The 21,012-nt window shown below is 42.0% G+C and overlaps 1 protein-coding gene across 1 annotated transcript in view; it reads left to right on the plus strand.

Moving 5' to 3' along the window:
- FHDC1 (FH2 domain containing 1) overlaps window positions 1-21,012 on the plus strand; it is a 194,306-nt gene that overhangs the window by 76,554 nt on the left and 96,740 nt on the right. Inside the window, exon 4 of the mRNA XM_085864539.1 lies at window positions 5,887-5,989. Coding sequence (XP_085720665.1) covers window positions 5,887-5,989 — 103 coding nt within the window. The remainder of the gene's footprint in view (window positions 1-5,886; window positions 5,990-21,012) is intronic.

The following is a 21,012-nucleotide window of genomic DNA, read 5'->3' on the forward strand; positions in this document are numbered from 1 at the left end:
GGATACTTATGCTTTGCCAATTTGACTGATGTGGAATAAAGATGATCTGTGGATGATAATGAGACATCAATTTGAGGTTTTGCAAGAAATTAACGTAGTGGCAACGTTAACATGCAAAACAGAAAATCACTCTCTACTACCTGGCCAAGAGGTTCTTGATTTTACCTTTTGGGCACTCTTGTGATATTGGCTTGAGTGACATCTTCAACAGGTGAGATTGCAATGATTTTGAGTTCAGCATTTTGCTGCACATTGTTTTTCTAAGTTCAAGGCAATGTTGTAAACAATAATTTTATAAGCAAATACAACGATGAACTTGTTGCACTCACGTTGGCTGAAGGAATGCTTGTTTTGACACTTTAATTCCATATTTCCTCCGAGTTTTCGGTGTCAAATTGTTTGCAATCGAATTTGATAACAAAACGATGAAGTGATCTCAAATGACTTTTCCAAGGCTCCACGACCCTTCAACTGGTGTACAAGTGAGCACCTTATGTTGTTTTTTTTTTGGAACTTCTCATTTCTCTGGATGCTAAAGAGGGGTTTAAGATCCTTTGGGTCGAGTTCAAAGGCCGTCGCTTCGATCTACAAGCTCGGGCGAGATTGGAAAGATGATGCAAATGCTTTGCATCAAAGTGAACGAACCCAGCTTGTGCTTGTTTTTGGTGGGTACCATGTGCTGATAGAGGCTCAGTTTTGGATGAAAGGAATTCTTGAGTTAAAGAATCTTTCAAAGTCCCACCCAGCCTTGTGTTCGGACAGGTCGGCGCCAGACGCGGTGCCATTCTCATTTTTCTCACGTTCCGTTCGGTGGGATCGGATGCCAAGCTCTGCTTTCCAATGCGCTTCGAACTACGAATGAGGTTTTTAAATTTACTTTATTCCGCCTTGCTGCGTAGACCATAGAGCACAGAATTGGGGGCTTTTCATTCTGTGGCACAGGAAGGTTGGAAGATGGAAAATCGCGTTTTCTTCACTGAGGTTAAAGGGTTGGGATGAGATGCTCACATCTTTCAAGATTACACAACAAGGGCACATTTGGAACATTCGACCTTTCCAGTGTCTCATCATGTTTCTATAGCTTGAACGTGGTATTTATATTTGGTGTGCATCATCAGTGAACATGCTTTACCATCACCATCCCTATCAGAGTCTGCAAACTGAGAAATTCTGAGAAGCTCCTCACAACACACTTGTTAAACAACTGCCACGGCGAAAATGATTGTTTTCCTTTTCATTTGATATTTACCTCCGTCACCCAATGTGGGCGGAGGTTTTCTCCCCTGTCTTTCTGTCTGTCTGTCTGTCTGTTTGTCTGTGTGCAGGATATCTCAAAAAGTTGTGGACGGATTCGGACGAAATTTGGTGGGCAGGTTGGGTGTGATGAGGAAGAATTGATTCAGTTTTGGTGAAAATTCGAATCCGGATCCGGATCTGAGAATTTTTTTTATTGATTCTTCACAATTGATGGGGCCATAAACGATATCTAGCAAGATATCTGAAAACGTTTACAAACAAATAGGGTGTGCAAGTAGCTGAACGAAAAGGGGGGTGCACATCATATACATATAATATATGGTGCACATGATGTACACAGGATATACACATATACACATGATATACACATCATATACACATGATATACAGTAGACATGGTGCACATGATAGACAATACACATGATATAAACATGATATACACAGGATATACAGGAGACATGATGGTGCACATGATATATACATATACACAGTAGAGATACACATGATATACACAGGATATACAGTCGACATGATAAACACAGGATAGACAGTATACATGATATACACATGATATACACAGGATATACACATGATATACAGTAGACATCATTGTGCACATGATATATACATATACACAGTAGATATACATATGATATACACAGGATATACAGTCGACATGATAAACACAGGATAGACAATATACATGATATACACAGGATGTACAGGAGACATGATGGTGCACACGATATATACATATACACAGAAGAGATACACATAATATACACAGGATATACAGTTGACATGATAAACACAGGATAGACAATATACATGATATACACATGATGTACAGTAGACATGATGGTGCACATGATAGACAATACACATGCTATATACATGATATACACAGGATATACAGGAGACATTATGGTGCACATGATATACACATGATATACAGTAGACATGGTGCACATGATATAAACATGATATACACAAGATATACAGGAGACATGATGGTGCACATGATACACATATACACAGGAGACATGTGACTTTTTCTCAGGAGAAGCTTCCGTCTGGTCACTCTCCCATAAAGCCGAGATTTGTGAAGTGCTGCAGGGATTGTTGTCCTTCCGGCATGTTCTCCCATCTCAGCCAAGGATCTCTGTAGTTCTGTCAGAGTGGTCATTGGGTTCTTGGTCACCTCCCTGATCAAGGTCCTGTTTGGTCGGACGGCCAGCTCTAGGTAGAGTCTGGGTCGTTCCATATTCTTTCCATTTCCTAATGATGGAGCTCACTGTGCTCTTGGGAACTTTCAACATTCAAGAAATTGTTTTGTACCCTTCCCCACATCGATGCCTCCTCACAATTCTATCTCTGAGTTCTACGGACAGTTCCTTGGACTTCATGGTAGAGTTTCTGCTCTGACATACACTGTCAACTGTGAGACCTCATATAGAAAGGTGTGTTTCTTTCTAAATCATGTCCAATCAATTGAATTGGCCACAGGTGGACTCCAATCAAGTTGTGGAGACATCTCAAGGATGATCAAAGGAATCTGGATGCACCTAAGATCAATTTGGAGTGTCATAGCAAAGGGGTTGAACACTTATTGATGCGGGACATTTCAGCTTTTCATTTTTAATTAATTTATAAAAATTTCTAAAAACACGTTTTCATTTTATCATTACGGGGTATTTTGTGTTGTGACAAAAAAAATCTCAATTTAATCCATTTTAAATTGAGGCTGGAACAGAACAAAATGTGATAAAAGTCGAGCGGTGTGAATACTTTCTGAAGGTCCTGAATCGTATTTCTTCTTCTTAGGTTGGCTCATTGGCCGAACTCAGATGTCATTGATCCTCAGCTTCGAGTTCTCTCGAGCAAGTATTGCTTTGTGTTGTTCCTCTGTTTCCAGGCCCGTATCCTTCTTTGAACAGCCGATGTAGTTGAAAACCGCTCTGCCCCGCTTTGGCCTTCCATGTTTGTATGTCCAGAGTACAAGATTGGAAACGTGTTCATTTTGCAGCCATAGCGGTTCTTAGAAGACCCCTGGGACGTCTTCTAATTTTAACACAATGGTAGAGCTCTTTATTTATCATAAATTCATGATGAGGATATTATTGGAGTGGATAATCATGTGCTATAGGGTGGCAGAGGAGAGAGGATATGGGTTGTTGGTGGAGAGGGGGTATGGGGTGTTGGTTGTGAGGTGAGGTGTCGGTGGAGAGTGGGTATGGGGTGTTGGTTGCGAGATGAGATGTCGGTCGAGAGTGGGTATTGGGGCGTCGGTTGCAGTATTTCCTATTTCTCTTCAAAAAACACGAAAAGAAAAATAAATGCAATTATTTGTCATGAATGTGTTGTTTGCAATCAGCCCTGATTTCTCAATTCTCCATGCTAGTCTTAATCGTATCTTTAATACAATAGAATTACACTCCGTTTCGTTGGCAACTAAATAATTAATTTTACCAGTACGAAGCAACGGCATGGAACAAATGCCAGCTTATTCACATTTGAAGGGAAGTAGTTTAGCCTTCTTTGGACCTTCTGTCTCAATAACATGAGAGAGAGGGAGACAGACAGACACAATAGAAAATAGTTCCTTGGACCTCATGATGATGAAATAGTGATGACTTCATGATGATTAAATAGTGCTGACTTCATGATGATGAAATAGTGATGACATAGTCCCCACCCCCCCCCTCCTCTTCCTTCTCCATAGACGAGATTTTTTTCAATAAAATGGCCAAGTTGCATTAATCATTAAAAACAACACGCAATACAGTATAAGCAGGGGTAACTTGCCCCCCCCACCCTCCCCACCTTTAAAATTGGCCTAAATTTTGGAGCAAGTTACATATTTTATTATTAATAACAATAACATGAGTTCCCTTAAAAGGAACTTCAACGCAGGAGACGGTGGAGAGAAAGGTGATTTCATTATGATGGTTCAACTTCTAACCTCTTAATTAAATATGGCTGAATGTCTAATCTTTTAATTAAAGATAGCCTAACTTCTAACGTCTTATTTAAGGATAGCTTAACTTCTAACCTCTTAATTAAATATGGCTGAATGTCTAATCTTTTAATTAAAGATAGCCTAACTTCTAACGTCTTATTTAAAGATAGCTTAACTTCTAACCTCTTCATTAAATATGGCTGAATGTCTAATCTTTTAATTAAAGATAGCCTAACTTCTAACGTCTTATTTAAAGATGGCTGAATGTCTAATCTTTGAAGTAATGATGGCGTAACTTTGAACCTTTTAATTAAAGATAGCCTAACTACTTACCTTTTAATTAAAGACAGCTTAACTTCTAACCTCTTAATTAAAGATAGCTTAACTTCTAACCTTTTAATTAAAAATAGCTGAACTTCCAACCTCTTAATTAAAGATAGCTTCACTTCAAACCTGTTCATTAAAGATGGCCCAACTTCGAACCTCTTCGCTAAAAATGGCTGCATGTCTAATCTTTTAATTAAAGGTAGCCTAACTACAAACCTCATAATTAAAGATAGACTAACTTCTAACGTCTTATTTAAAGATGGCTGAATGTCTAATCTTTTAAGTAATGATGGCATAACTTTGAACCTTTTAATTAAAGATAGCCTAACTACTAACCTTTTATTTCAAGATAGCTTAACTTCTAACCTCTTAATTAATGAGAGCTTAACTTCTAACCTGTTCATTAAAGATAGCTTCACTTCAAACCTGTTCATGAAAGATAACCCAACTTCGAACCTCTTCAATAAAAATGGTTGCATGTCTAATGTTTCAATTAAAGATAGCCTAACTTCAAACCCCTTAATTAAAGATGGTTTAACCTCTTAATGCTGCTGTGAAATCACTTTCTTTGCTTGTGAAGGCCCGTATTAAAACAATAATATAAGCGATATCATTAAAATAAGGGTCTTCACAAGCAAAGACCCAGGGCCCCTTATTCTATGTTTGTGAAGGTCCTTGTTAAAATGTGCTAAATTGAAGGTTAGATTTTGATGACGGGAACATGGTTCAGCATTTTGGAGTATGCCATTCTTTGAAGGGGGCAACGCATAAACACAATTGTCTCACCTCCATTTTGTTGTTTCAAATACGTGTACTCATGGTCTCACTCTTTCAAGAGAATATGAGCTGGTGTCCTTCATTTTTCAGAATGGGTATACATATATATTGTGAATAATAATGGTGGCCTGGCAGGGGATATGGGGGGGGGGGTGGAGGTGGCATGTGTAATTATTGACTGCAAGTATATGTGTAATAATCGTCTTGATTGTGCTTGGACCTTAAATGCCCTCCCAGAGGAGTCAATTGCCACAGGTCTGTAATAGACTACAAGACTCTGGTGTTCATGTCCTGTTGTCCTGTGACCCTCCCACAGACAATTCAATGAATGGTTGATCAGATTTTTGTTATTTTTTTTCCTGCTTAGCTTGCACAATCGCTTCAACTGATTTCCATCCTCATCTCCATTTTCTTGCCTCGACTCTGCATTCTTGATTTGAGGAGGGTCCAAATATTTCTGCTCTCGTAGCTGCTTGCAAAGAATCTTCCATTCAGTCCTATAAATGTAGTTATACCAGAAATTTATAAGGCCAAAAAAATCTGAGTATCCTATTATCATCCTCTAGGTCTGTGGAGTGTATTGTGGGAGATGTGAAAGCTTGTCGAGGAGAGGAACTAGGAGCAGAAAAACTTTTGGAGCTTACTAAGCTGTTGCCAGATCGAGATGAGGTAAGATGCAGTTTTTCCAGTCATTGTTGTCTTTGATTGTTTAAATTTGTGTTGTTTGGAATATAGTCACTTTTATGCCCCTGCTGTGACCGGTAATAACAACTCAGGTGAGGAGCTAGCTGTAAAACGCCGAAGCAATCCCTTCACAGACTAATCAGGCAACGAGCTGTTAGAGCACAAATGTCCACAAGGAAACATCTCAAGAAAGGGGCAGCACAGGGCAGCACACGCAGGCAGAGATCGTGGCCCAGCGAAGCGTCCCTGACAAAAAAAAGCAGAGGCTCAGGTGAAAACGAGAAAATGGTACTTCTCTTGTGATGAAATAGTCACCCCCCCTTTCCTCCTCCTGATTCCTCTTGCCTTCATGTGATGTAGCACGGCCCGTCAGATGGCGCCTTCCCACTGTTGGAACAAATGTTGTGGTCACCACTGGCTAATGGCAACTGGTCTGGCCAATAACACCGTTGTGTTGTTGTAGTAGTGGGAGAGTTCTGCCAGGGGCCCCACCCCAGATGATGACATTGACTGCACCGGTGGTGACATCATGTCCTCCAGCCTGTGCTGAGACATTCGGGGGTCCCTTCACTTTACCTTGACTGGCCCTTACTGGTTTAACAGGAACGACAGATCATGAGACATCTTTAATCTAACCTCTCAATAGCACTCAACACCACCTTCCTCCGACCCACAAAACAGGATGACTTCACCGTAACATGAAAGTCCTCATTACAAGGAAAATTATTTCCATATCCGATATGAGTACATGGTCCATGCCAAGGTCTGCACTTTACTCACCACCGTGGATCCCACACAAATATAACATTATTTTTGGAATTCCTGCTTTCACCAACGATGACGACCTCAGGATGTGTTTACAGGAAAGAAGGCATGGGGTAATAATCCATCCATTGGGACCATACTCTGTATGGAGCGTCGGTGCTGCCAAAGCAGTCTCCTGGGCTATTGGGCACAATCCTGGATAAGTCACCACTCCGACGAAGGATACTCGAATGGCTCAATCATCCCAGCAAGCTGGTACTCATTTTGCCGACCTCAGAAGGATGACGGGCTGAGTCAACCCCACCTGGTATTAATTCAATAGAAAGCAGGATTCGCACTCAGGACCCTAGGATCCCAAGCCCACCACCCTAACCATTAAGCAATCACCAGGCATGGGGAATAATGCTATCAATAATATTGTGTGAGTTCTCCACCACGTGGAAGAAAATCTGGAAAAGGTGCTGAAAAGGGTAAAAGTTTAAAATGCATTCCTGGTTTGGTTACTTGATTGTTCTCCACCATTATTGGCTTGAGGGCAACACCATTGATTGAGTTGGCCAAATTATGTAGGGAAGCAGGCCCATCACCAGGATTTTCAAAGGGGGGAGGATGGGTGCAAATGTAAAAGTGTAAATTGTTGACTATCCCTGACCCAAGTGCTAAAAGTGCATCATGTTAAGGGGGGGGCTGGAGCCACCTCCCAATCCCATTGGAAAATATTTTAATTCTCGACTTCATTTCCTGCACTTTGGATTATTTTGGAGGCTTGTGAGCATTTAATTACTTCAGAAAGGTCAAATTTTTATTTGAATTTGATTTAATTTTAGAATAAGGAGTTTTAGTTGAATTTTTTCTCACCGATAAAAGGGGAGTGCTTTCGCACCTGACGAGCCACCCCCACCTGGTGATGGTCATGGGCATGATTGATAGACTGAGTCTGCATCCGGGAGTCAAAGAATAAGGATTAGTCACCTCACCTCGAACCTAAAACCTACCCATCACAGAAACAGGCATCCCTCAAAAAAGAAACTGTGACATAATCTTTGAGAAAACAATCTTGTCTGCTTCGGAAAGATGCTCTCTGTTGTTTGGTTATAACACCACACCATTATGTGAAGTCGTACAGAAGAAGGCCATATCTGACAGCCAAAAAGGAGTCTTCTACAATGTACTGTGTACAGACAGACACACAGCAATATAAATGTACACCACTGTTTTGTACCACCTCTTGGCCAGAGATATACCCCACTCCTACATCATTATCATTACCAGGTTCAAATAGCATGGCTGGGAGTTCATGCGTCACAAACATCAACGGGTCCACCTGAGAATGAAGAACCCACCTAAAGAAGCTGCAACAGTTAACTACCTCCATTTAAAGGTTAAAATCAGGATGCCATCTCCCAAACAAAGTGATCACTCAACAAATCCATCCATAAATCGGGACCATACTCTGTGCAGAGCGTTGGTGCTGCCTAAGCAGTCTCCTGGGCTATTTGGCACAATCCTGGACGGGTCGCCACTCTGACACTGGATACCAGCAAGCTGGTACTCATTTTGCCAACCTCAGAAGGATGGCAGGCTGAGTCAACCCCACCTGGTATTAATTCAACAGCCAAGTGGGATTTGAACTCAGGACCCGAGGATCCCAAGCCCACCACTCGAGCCATGAAGCCGACACCAAGCATGCTCAACAAAGGAACAGGAGAAAAGATCTGCATCCCTTTCACATGAAGTTGAGAATGATAATATCTGACCAATTATTGTCACTTTATTTGCATTCTTTGAATCATCTGTGAAGTCATGGGGAAGTGTCATCAGTTGTGCCAGTCAAAGACTTCTGAAAAAAAAGATCTGCTCATAGATGCTCAGTTTGCAATCAACCAGAAACACTCTGCTCAGAATGTAGTGCAACCCCAATTTTTAATCGGACACGAGCTAAATGCATTTTTGGTAGGTAACACCGTGTCAGGTGTGGCACCAAATAGTCTTGGTAAAACTAGGTTCAATGGGGATCAAAGAAACAATGTCTAAATGGTTGAAGTAGCATTAATTACTCGGAATGAGGATGGTTGTGGTTATTATCAGTCAATCAACCGCATGGTGTAGCTGCATTCGTTACAAAGGCAAGAAGTGCATTTATAGTCACCACACTTGTAGGCTTGGAGGCAGAAGTGAACTTCTGTCGATAAGCTTCAGATACAAACTCATCGGCTGATAACAGCCTTTTTCACAATCTCATCATCTTCAGACTGTTTATCTGACAGAAACAAAAACACTTCCTGTGCTCTACCTACAAACATCGGTTGGAGTAAACTTTAGCCCAGGAGCATTAAGTGAAGAACACCTAGAAACATGGGAAAAAAAAAATGCAGAAAGCAGATTTTTTTTCAGGGATAGTTCTCTGACATCTCCTGAGTAAAAGTGCATAAAATCCCGAAAAATCCCGTTTGTGCTCAACGCGTGTGAACGCGAAATCCAAGATGGCCGCCGTTTCGCTCATTCCGTCAACCGGAAATCAGCTAATATCACATGGTCATGTAATACGTGATTTTAGGGGTTTTAAGGTTTGAGGAATTCATTAGTGATGTCCTTTTTAAATTCCAAAGGCATTATAACCCTCTAAATCGAAATTTTGGTAAATTTATTACAAAAAAAGGCATCGGCAATGATCTGTCAGTCATCTTCAACATAGATTAGTCCATCATGACACCAATACTACTGTAATATATTCTTTTCAATGTTTCTGATGCATTATAGAATTACACATTATACTATATTTCCATTAGAACCCACACCAACTGTTCTCATGGTAACTCACAAGCATGAGAATTACATGAGAACTCATGAAAATCTTATGTGAAATAACATTTCCAAATGAGAATTTGATGAGGTCACATGTGAAATGAAAATAGTGTTGGAATTATCATGACTTCTCCCATTATAATCTTATTCAAACACAGTTATACTATTTTAAAAGGAAAATGGAAGGATGCACACACAAGCATATGTACATTGATGATAACTTTGCCAGAGAATTTGAAAAAGTTAAAAATGAAATTGATAGTGCTTTCTTATCATATCAAATGATTCCATTTAACTTTATTCATTGTCACTGTTGTTACCATCAAGTGGACATGCATTAGTGCAGTTCTGCCCAATGCATGTCGAGCACATGGCTGAACAGTCTAGACCAGCTTTGTGGCATGAACACTGTTTCCCGCAACCGGTTTTACACCCACATTACACCATGCGTAATACAGAATCAGATGCAGGTGGTCTGTCTGTGTAGATTGGGATGAGCATGTCATCAGTGCATTCCCAACCCCAGTCAATTGCCTGTAAGGAGTTGCCCAACCATTCCTGCACAGCATAGTAGGCCCGATAAGCATGATATCTCATAGCTGCAGATGTGGGAGGTAAGCTCTCAAGTTGAAATGATGCAGAAGATGAGGATTTCTTCTTTCGAGTCTTTTTCATCATTTGCAGGTATGATAAAAATCGGCAGTTGTCAAGGGACACACGTCTCATTCGCATTATATAACTTTAAGACAAACATTTCCCCAGCCCTGGCAATTTGTTCATGAGTAGCGTCATTTGCCTTGAAAATATCAAGGAATTTGCAGTCCTTATTCTGTAACACATTTAAGGCTGTCTTTTTACCCACTTTGTACATTGCAGAAACAGTATCACACCCTGTGATAACATGGGAGACATGCAGATGGTCCCTAACACTCACATGCAAAGCCTCTCTGATACAGTTTGTGCTATAAATGGCATTATTTGCATATTGCATGTACAAGTTTGGACAAGATCTGTCGATCAGCATAACCAATAAGTCTATCTTTTCCCACCAGAATAACTGGACGATCACATCCCTCGGCAAGCTCGATAGCTGAGTTACAAATGAGGAAATCTGCATCTGCTTGGCTTTGTCGGCATGTTATACCATTACGGGTTAAAGAAGCCATCAGAGCAGAGATAAATCTAGCTTTGTTCTTGTGGCTGCCAAGAAAAGAAGGCTGGCTACAAGCCACCGACATTTCAAGTTCAAACACAATATCCGGAGATACATTTTTGCCAGTTATGCGACGGCATTGCTCGGCAAACTAAGTGGACATAGAGCGTTCACCATAGCCATCAAAACACACAATAGCTTCATTTCCATGGTTGTTGACTACATATGAAACATATTCATTGATAACATCATTATATGTATCGTGCTTGGGCCACAGTACACTATGTAACAGATGTCCTCCATCAACAACATGGAGAGCATTTTGAAACTCTCCGGCACACATAGGGTTAACATAGGATTTCAGGGCATCTGTGAGTACACTTTTGGCAGTCTTACGCATAACAGCACTCTCAAAAAGGGATGGCGGGTGCTTGGTGAACTCATATATGAGGTGAACTTTCATTTCTTCACGTTTACGTATGACACACGTGACACGAAGGAAGAGGGAAATGGGATCAATCTTCACATGGCACACATGGACTTCAGCACTATTGGTGGCAGCACGATGGATATCACTTTATCGTTCCTCTTGAGCTTGGCATCTCCATAGTTCTTGCCAGTGAGTTCATTAGCAGCCAACTCCCCCAGTGCAATCGCACGATCTGCATTGGCTGTTGCGGGAGCAACAATGCCTGTGGAAATGCAGACTAACCTGTCCTTGTATTCACCCTGGTAGATGAATGGTGAATGCTGGGCAAGGTGATCTTTAAACCTCGTCAAGTGAAGACCATCATGGGCTGTTGAGGCAGGGCGTAGGTCCTTGTGCTGATCGGTTGTGTTGGAGTGCACACCACTGAAGACCTCCAGAGATTCACAAATTGGAACAGTTTGTGGAATTATGTGCACCATTTTTGATTCGGTGCTCAGTGTGACACCACGACCATGGGCTAGACCTCCTCGAGACTTAAGCATCCTCATCAGTACATGTTCGATTGTTTGGTCTGTGAAATTCCCAGACCAGAAGCGGTTACTTCTCCGGACGGTCCAGTATCCCTCTGATGTGTACTTGCCAAATTCTTTCTTGCCCATTTTCGTCTTCAACTGCTTCATTTGATCCAGATAAAGTCTGGATGACTTTGCATACGCAGTATGCCCACCAGCATGGAGAACGGGTATCATTTTGGTGATAAAATGTAAATGCAGCTCCCAATCTCCACTGCGCTCTGCACGGATGAAAAGCAGTAGAATTCTAACCATTTTTAGGTATTCAATCCATAACTTCCCTGTCCTGCTGCTCAAAGCTTCGTCCTGCTGGAGATCGTCCATTATCTGCGAGAGCTGTGTGACGGCATGTTCTTCGGCAAGAACTTCTGGGAGACACGTGTGTTTGAGCAGCATGTCGTGTAGGGATTTTACCTTTTTCAGGTTTACTCCACTCAATCAGTTTGGGGTTTCAAGCAAGTGAGCAACAAGGGAAGCTGCTGATAGCATGTGAGCACGCAATGCTCGAGCATCTGCATGGCCTGTGAGCATATGATTTACTGAGTTATGTGCATAAACAGTTTCCCACTGGTTTCTCAGTCCACTGTCACTCATAATATGACCCACAGACCCTAAATAGGACATGACTAAATGGAACCGACCTAGCCTAACGAAAATGTTTGTGAGGTCAGGAGATGACGTGACTATATCAGCAGCCTTTATATACAGGGGCTGGTCAAAGGTCACTGGAACTGCACCCAGCTTGTACTTCATTTAGCAGTTTTGTACAAAGGAAAGGGCAGAGTTCAGTGTATCTGGCTGAGTGGGTTCATGATTAACAAACGGGAGGATGTCAATTCTACTAACTTCAAACTTTCCCTGGCAAACGGTTTGATTAAAGCCACCCCATGATGGACAATAAACTATATCATCAGTCACAAAATAGCTTGCCAGCCACATGTCATCCAGCTTAATTGCTGCCTTTAGACCAGGGGGATTAGGGTTTGGGGGTAATAGTGGTCCAATCAATACCCGCTTCAGACCAGGAACTGCTGGTTTTCTGTACCGTTTAAGGGCTATTTCTCCAAACTTTCCAACATTGATAGAGCTCCTGGTTCTGGTTGAGTGGGGTACCTCAGGCTCAACGTAGTCGCCAGCTGGAGTTTTGCATGCAATACCGCCCAATGCATGCCAAGTATTGTGCCCAGTCAAAGTACGGATATCAATGTCAGCATTATCGAGAGCAAAGTTAAGAAGCGATCCCTCCCAGTCATACTCCTCTGTTGTCGGAAGTAATGCATCATAAAGTCGCAACACCTCTCGCTAGTCATCCGCAAAAGATATGTTACTTAGCATATCGACAAGCTCACGACACTCAAGATTAGTGTTGATGTACACAGCTATCGCCAACAAAATAGGCGATCCAAACGATCTTGGGCGAGCAGCAGCTGTTATACCATGTGATAAGCTAAGTACACGACGTTCACATTTATTGCCATTGCCAACAATGTTCACAAACATTTGTACAAAATTTATTTTGTTCAACCGCTCACATGTCATGACCTTTCTTTATTTAAAAAAGGGCCATGATATCCATTTTGATGGCATAAATGATGGTTTATATGGAAAAATAACATCGGGAATGAATTCCTCATACCTTAAAACCCCTAAGATCATGTATTACATGACCATATGTGATATGAGCTGATTTCCGGCTGACGGAATTCGCGAAACGGTGGCCATCTTGGATTTCGCGTTCCCACGCGTTTAGCACAAACGGGATTTTTCGGGATTTTATGCACATTTACTCAGGAGATATCAGAGAACTATCCCTGAAAAAATCAGCTTTCTGCATTTTTTTTTCCATCGCTATACTAATCCTCCTGTGCTACTTCTCCGGTATCTTACTAGCCACTGAAGACGTCTTCTCAAAATACAGGAAATATTTCTCCACTTCACTCTCACTAAATTTGGGAATGAGCCTAATGTTTTTGGCTTTGTCCAATTCTGAACCCCAATCAGATCTATCCAAATCTGGCCGAGCCTCTTGCGAAAAATGCATGCAAAATAGCATTTCTAATTTTCTGAACTCAAATTCTTTCTTTTTCTCTTTCCTCAAATTATAACCTTAATCTGACCTGTCTTTCTTCAGATTATATTCTGGCTACTTCTACTGCACCATAACTAGTTTTCGTAACTAACAGCTCAAAGCCCATTCAGCCAGCAATGACAACAACAGTTTCTCAATTTCTCATACTGACTGCCACACTCGTCCCAATATAATTATCGAATACAGCCCACAAATCTACTTTACTTAACTGTTACACATCTCGGATCTCTCAATGATAGGTCACTCTTATCGAACCAAGTTCGGTTTGGTTAGCCATGGTATGCACTTGCAGAAACACAGAAATGAAAACATAGAAAAGGAAACCAGAATGTGTCAACTTGTTTGACCAATAACTGACATTTATCAAAAAATGTGAAACAAGTATTCTGGTAGTTCAGAAGTAACAATTCTCGATATAAATGTCTATCTTTGGACAAGCCCCCAATTATATTATAGAATCAAAAATACGAAGTGCAGAGAAAGAGGTTACCCAGCCACAAATTTCAATACTGCACAATTCTGATCTCACAACAGCGAAATCAAATCACTGGCAGTAATAAGTCAAACACGATTGACAATAAATACCAATTTATCCGATTTAATTAATTAGACAGGAACAAGTTAGCGGTTCTTGGGATATGGCCCACAACAGCGTGTAGCAGTGCGTGACGTTACAGTCGCTGGACAGTTAATGTTGAGCAATTATTGAGGTAAATCCAAGGTCTTTGAAAAGCAACAGCACAATTCTCGAACGTCACCAGGGGGCGGACGTTGAGGGAAGAAATCCACAAAATGTCGACGGCAGAAGAACACAAACCACAGGGAGTTCGCAAGAGAGACGACGTTCATTCCACGCTATGCGGTACTGACTCGGGATTAACCATCAGTATAAATGCACCGACCAATCCTTCTACTCTCATGTTTTTACAATGGACTGCATGAGACTCCTTACTCTCCACAGTTGAGGGTGAACTCTCGCTTCAGGTGATGATAAAAACGGGATGACGAGACAGTCCGTTCGGTGAAACGCTGAACCACTACCAGAGCATTCACCACCAGTTCACCTTGTTTCACTCATGGGTCTGCTCGACTCAATCCATCAGCGCAATCCGCTGTTACCCAGTCATTCTGGTCCGAGTCGAGTTTCGACACCCAGGCCTGACTTCTCTTTCAACGTCACTCTCCCTCAGGGGGGAAAAAAAATCTTCCTTTTATAACCCAGGTCATGTGATCTCACTCACGTGGCTCCTCTAATGGGTCGGCCAATCAACATTAACCTAACCACAAACAAGTTCATAACATCTGTGCCCAGCAACATTGCTTTCTTTAGAATTTTCTTTCTGCTCTAAATCAGGCATAGAGTTGTTTCTCAATATCCTCCGTGTTTAGTATCACATCCAATTTAATGTGGCAACACTCCCAACTACAGCAAGATCTGGACCACATCTATACTTGGGCTGACAAGTTGTGACAAGCATGAATCTTGTGATGCTGCGAAATGTGCCGACCAAGAAATATCATCATCTGCATTCAGTTCAGGTTTCTTCAAAAGATTTTCAACTGAGCTTGCCCAAGCTAACTGCATGTCGTCTGAATCAACTGGAGACTTTTCTGGAACAGCTTGTCCCTCTGTCTTGTGTGGAGTAGGGCTATCATCTGGGAAAGCAGCCGGTGGGGCAGTCATGTATGACTCCATAATTGGCTTCATCTTCCTTGTTCTTGGCATGTTCTTGTCAATGATAGGGGTCTTCTGAAGCTCTGTGCCTGCACATTCATTAGGCCAAAAAAAAAAAAATGTTGCATTGGCGTAACCCGCCCGACCCTAAAAATTCCGCCGACCCTACGTTTTTTTTTTTTTTTTTTTTTTTGCTATCGAAAAATTTTGCCGAAAAAATAAAAAAAAAAATAAAAAAATTATTGCTATTTTTGTTGTTTTGCTATCGTTTTCAAGTATCTTGTTGATTGCGATCGCGATCGCAAAAACCCGGAAGTGTTTCGGACAGAACCCGCCGACAAAAAGGGTAGTACTCGAGCCGGGGGAGATTTTGGGAGGGATTTATTAGGAAAAAAAAAAAAAAAAAAGATCCCGACCGACCTACCCTATTTTTCAGTGACCCGTTACGCCAATGCAACATTTTTTTTTTTTGGCCTTAGTAACATGCTGTGTGAGAGAGATGGCGGTTCCATGGAATGCAGTTTGCACTGAAATGGATGAAGGATTGTGGTCGATGTTGTCCAGATTGCCTGTTGTGAAAAGATCCTTTCTCAGGACTTTGGGGTACACAACTCCAACATCTTCAAAAGAGGCCAATGCACTGTTTGCTACATCAGTTGCTATCTGTTGCACTCGGTCATAAGATACAGACAACCCTTTCTCAAAAAGGGTGTCGATCAAGTCACGCTTTCGGGTCTTATTGTGGATCAGCAACCCAATGTACAGAGGGAGTCTAGTTTCACGTTCCAGGCTGTGCCGAGTCGTTGGAGTAGTGGCTTCTCTTCTACTACTTTTGATTGTGTTGAATGTAATTAATTCAACTATGGATATTGCAGCTGTTTTCACAACATGGTTGTTTTCCATCTGATTTTTTTATGTTTGTACCGCCAAGTACCATCTGAACTAACGCCATCAAGGAGGCCGTGTTGTCATCATACTGCTCGTCTGTCAGTGATCCTGTGAACGTATAGTGCTTCTGAAATATCTCATTCCTGATTATATTAGCAGCTCTCATAAGAACAACAGCATCACTCTCACAGTCCCATTTCTTTGCCTCCAACAATGTTTCTCCAACATCATCCTTGAATGTCAGCACGACCTCGTACTTGCTTTTATGCGCTTTCAAGTCAGGAATTTGTGCAAGAAGCTTTTCTTTCAAACGAGTTGAGTTTGTGCGCTCTGGCATATCACTACCAAGTTGCTAAAGTCGTGACCTGTAGAGTCGTACAAGGCTTGACAGCTTAAAAATGTGTTCAGCGTGCTTTTCTTCTTGTCGAGACCCTTCGATGTAGGATACCAATTCGGCAAAGGCTATAGACTCAGGAGTTAGATGTGGATCTTCCTTCTGAGCCTCTTTCCTGACAAGTGTGCGGTGTCTATTGCATAAGGCAGTCAAACACTGTTTGTGGTATACAGCATCTATTGCGGTCATATCACCTGAGGACAGCTCGGCAAGCAGTCGGGTATCACGAAGCTCTGTTGCCATTTTTCGAACATTTGCGTCTATCGGTGCTGTAGCAGCTCTATGATAACCTTCCTCCACTTTGTCGTCACAAAAGAAGCAGGACAGGCTTTTGTCAGTTTGAATGGAGGAACCAGGGAATGCCCCTCGTAGTCTGCCTTTGAGTGGAGAAGTCTCAGTCTCTCTTACTTTGGCTATCTTCTTGCGGGCACGCTCAATTTTCTCTTTGCTAAACTTCATGTGGCATGTTTTGTGCCATTTTGCATTGTGCTGGGAAAGAGTTGCAGCTATACCTTGGCCGTCATCCAAACGTGACAAATTTATGTCCATTGGCAGGGCACCAAGTGAGTGTAGCTCCTGGATATGTTCAGCTATTGTATCATAAGCTCGGGACTGATGGGCATCCTTGGATTGAGATGGGTCTCTCAGCGGTTCCGATGAACGTTTTTGACATAGGGCACAAAGTGTCCAATCTGTTTCGGGCAAAACCACATCAGAAGCACTGTCCAGCTTTATTTTCTTGGTTGCCATATTAGTCTATTATACGTCAGGTTAGTTACAGGTAGGCATGCACCTTGGAATGGTCACCATCTTTCCTGAAAAGAAAGTGAAATCTGTTATATTTATATAACTGACATATCTACATCAAATATTTCAGTTTTAGTCATACAATATGTAGCCTAATCAGATTAATGTTCTGAAAATGAAACAAATTGTCAGATTAATGACCAATTCTGAAAATAAAACAAACCATCAGATTAATGGCAAGTTCTGAAAACAAAATAAAACATTAGAATAATGAAATGATATACATGTATGGTCTTCCTGAGAAGTAAACAAAAATAAAGCATTAATTCATGAAATTGTTCACCCTATGTGTGAAGTGTTTTGATGACTTTTGTGGATCTTGTTCTGAATACAATGTAATTTAAGCTACGTAATTGAATTTCTTGTCCCTAAAAACCTGTATTTAGCCATAAGATCATGTTCTATGCCAAACAGAAAAAAAAATACGAGATTGATATTTGCATTACCTACAGAGGACAGCCATCTTGGATTTTGTTCCAATCACATTTTATGGTATTTTAAGGCATCTCATTGAATTCTTTGACCCTAAAAACCTATAAATCGGCACCAAGATCATGTTTTTATGTCAAATAGAACCAAAGTTCTGACAAAATATCAAAATCGGCAATACGCAGGGCGGCCATCTTGGATTTCTTGATTTTTGAGTGTGATCCCTTGGTTTGCCAGCGTGGATCCGGTTAGAAATGGATTCAGCATACTCAAAAACCCCTATATACAAATTTTCATGCTTTCTTCCGGAAGTGAACATCTTGGCCTCATAATCTACATATCTACCGGACTAACAACTGTGTTACTCTTTACCCATCTGGAATTGATTAGATGCTTGTCTGATAAATGGAACATGTCCTTCAATCCTGGCAAATCTCAGTCTCACCAAATCAGTCCAGAAGGCTCAACAAACAAACCCACCTCTCTATTTCCATGTTCAGTGGACAAATTAGTGCCTTGCATTATCCATAAATTACAGTCCAAGGGACTTAAACCTGGCATCCCAGTATCAGCATAGGTTGAGGTTGTACCGCTCAACTGGTCAACTTGAAAAGCAAGAGGAAAATAGTTTTTGAAAAGGGGGAAACGGTGCAAGAACCCCCTTGCAGTAACAAAAGCAATTTAATCCATAAATGAGAGGCAGAGAAGCAAAGCAAGGATAAATGGAGGAAAATCATGTGCAAGATGAAACTTTAATGAAGAACACATGCAACACACCAACAACTTTGTTTTCTTTCCAGTCCACGTACAAGGTCTGTGTACAGGGTCTGTGTACAGTGAAGATCTGCAACAGAAGCCTGGGGTTGGCTTCATGATTAAGGTGGCTGGCTTTAAGATCCTGGGGTCCTGAGTTCAAATCCTTCAAATTAGTTCAAATACCAGATGTGGTTGACTCAGCCTGCCATCCTTCCGAGGTTGGCAAAATGAGTACCAGCTTGCTGAGATTATTGAGCCATTCAAGTACCCTGCACCGCAGTGGTGACCTGTCCAGGATTGTGCCCAATAGCCCAGGAGACTGCTTAGGCAACACCGACACTCTACACAGAGTATGTTCCCAGTTGATTGGATTAGATTGTACTGGTAATACAGGGCATTGCATCAACGGCATAGCTGCTCCCCAAGAAAATGATGCAACCAGCAGCCACAGGCTGTACATGAATGGCAATGGCATCCACAAGAGCTCGTGTTTGGAATTTCATCATCTTTACATTTCACTTGAAGTGACACAACTTTATACTGATTTTGATAAACTTCATCATTACCAGGTCAAGATCATGGAATGCCAACGAAGCATTATTTCAGGTATATCCTCACCACTGGGATTGAAAAGGAGGCCCACCACAATCCTGCACAATCCCCTCTTCCTGTGCAGGCTGGAGTTCCTCAAGGTAGCGTTCTGGGCCCTGTTCTTTTTCTGGTTTTCATCAATGATCTCTCGGACTCTCTGGAAAATCCTCTATTTCTCTTTGCCGATGACTCAACCCTCTGCCGTACCATCTGTCATCCCTCAGACCGGCAAGCAGCAGCTTCTTCGCTCACTGCAGATCTGGATAAAATCACAAACTGGTCCAACACGTGGAACATGTCTTTCAATCCAGACAAATCTCACACTCTCACTATGTCTCTTCGAAAGGACCGTTTACAAAACCCCCCCATCCACTTTCTCAACAATCCTCTGGAAGAAGTCTTTTCTTTCAAGCTTCTGGGTCTCACTATCTGCCATGACCTTTCCTGGGAAAGTCACATTTCCAACCTTGCCTCAAAAGCCAGTCGCCGACTGGGAATCCTCCGTCGTGCAAAGTCCTTCCTCGGCCCTCTTGAGCTCCTGACCACTTACAAAGCTTTTGTCCGTAGCCTGATGGAGTACTGCTCTCCCCTCTGGGCTGGTGCTCCTGCCTCCCACCTTTCTCGACTTCACGCTGTCGAAACCAGGGCTTTTAAGATCATTGGCATCTCCCGCAATGAAGCTGAGTCTTTGGGCCTCTCACTCAATCACCGCAGGTTGGTCGGTGGTCTTTCTGTCTTCTACCGACTCCTCTCCAGCCTTGCCCCCCTGCTCTCTCTGCGATTTGTCCCAACCACATTTCCACAGGGCGCTCAAGGTCCGCCAACAACCCCCTTCTGGTAAAACTACCAAAATCACGAATCACTGCTCATCTTCACTCTTTCATTCCTCTTTTTCCCACCTTTGGAATAAACTTCCTCACTCTATTCTTTCCCATTCTTCCCTTCAGGCTTTCAAAACAGCTGTTCACCACCACCTCTTATCTTCCCCCATCCAAATCCTCGATCTTTTCTACCCCCGATAATCCACCCAAGCCCACTTCCTTCAATTCTCCTGCTTTCCTTCCTGAAAGTCCCTTTAATGTCCATCTTCCCCTCGCCATGTTCCCCGTCCCATCCCCATCCCTCTCCCTTCCACAGTTCACCTGTGTCTGTTCCCCAATGTTTTGTCCCTTCCACTCCCGCCCCTCTTGTCTCATGCCTCCTTGCTGTGAGTTGTGTGTTAGCTCTCATACGAGCCTCGACCAAGGTATAAAAAAAAAAAAAAAAAAAAAAAAAAAAAAATCCTCTCCAGGCAGCTTGTGATTAAGCCAAAACTACCATCATTAAATGTCGTCTTACCCGGTTATGATGGTTTCTCACTGTTTACAAATTTCCATGAGTTGACATTCTTCTTCAAGTTCTGCCATTGCTAAGGTTATCAATATAGGTCATTTAGGATCTTCTACAACATGCTTCCTGGCAGGGGCAAATCCAGGATTTATTGAAAAATGGGGTGGGGGATCTAGAAATTAAAGGAATGGGTACATACGTTCCTCGATGCTGTGAGCATGAAGCCGCAAAGCGTGTGGTCTGGAGCCCGCTTTAGGACTCCGGAAGCTTTGGGATTGTAGATGCTCTCGAGTGCACTCTGAGAATCTACAGACTACATTGGCTA

This window comes from Eptatretus burgeri, chromosome 18 (assembly GCF_056783735.1).
Source record: "Eptatretus burgeri isolate ZD-2024b chromosome 18, Ebu_testis_v1, whole genome shotgun sequence".
Classification (NCBI taxonomy): Eukaryota; Metazoa; Chordata; class Myxini; order Myxiniformes; family Myxinidae; genus Eptatretus; species Eptatretus burgeri.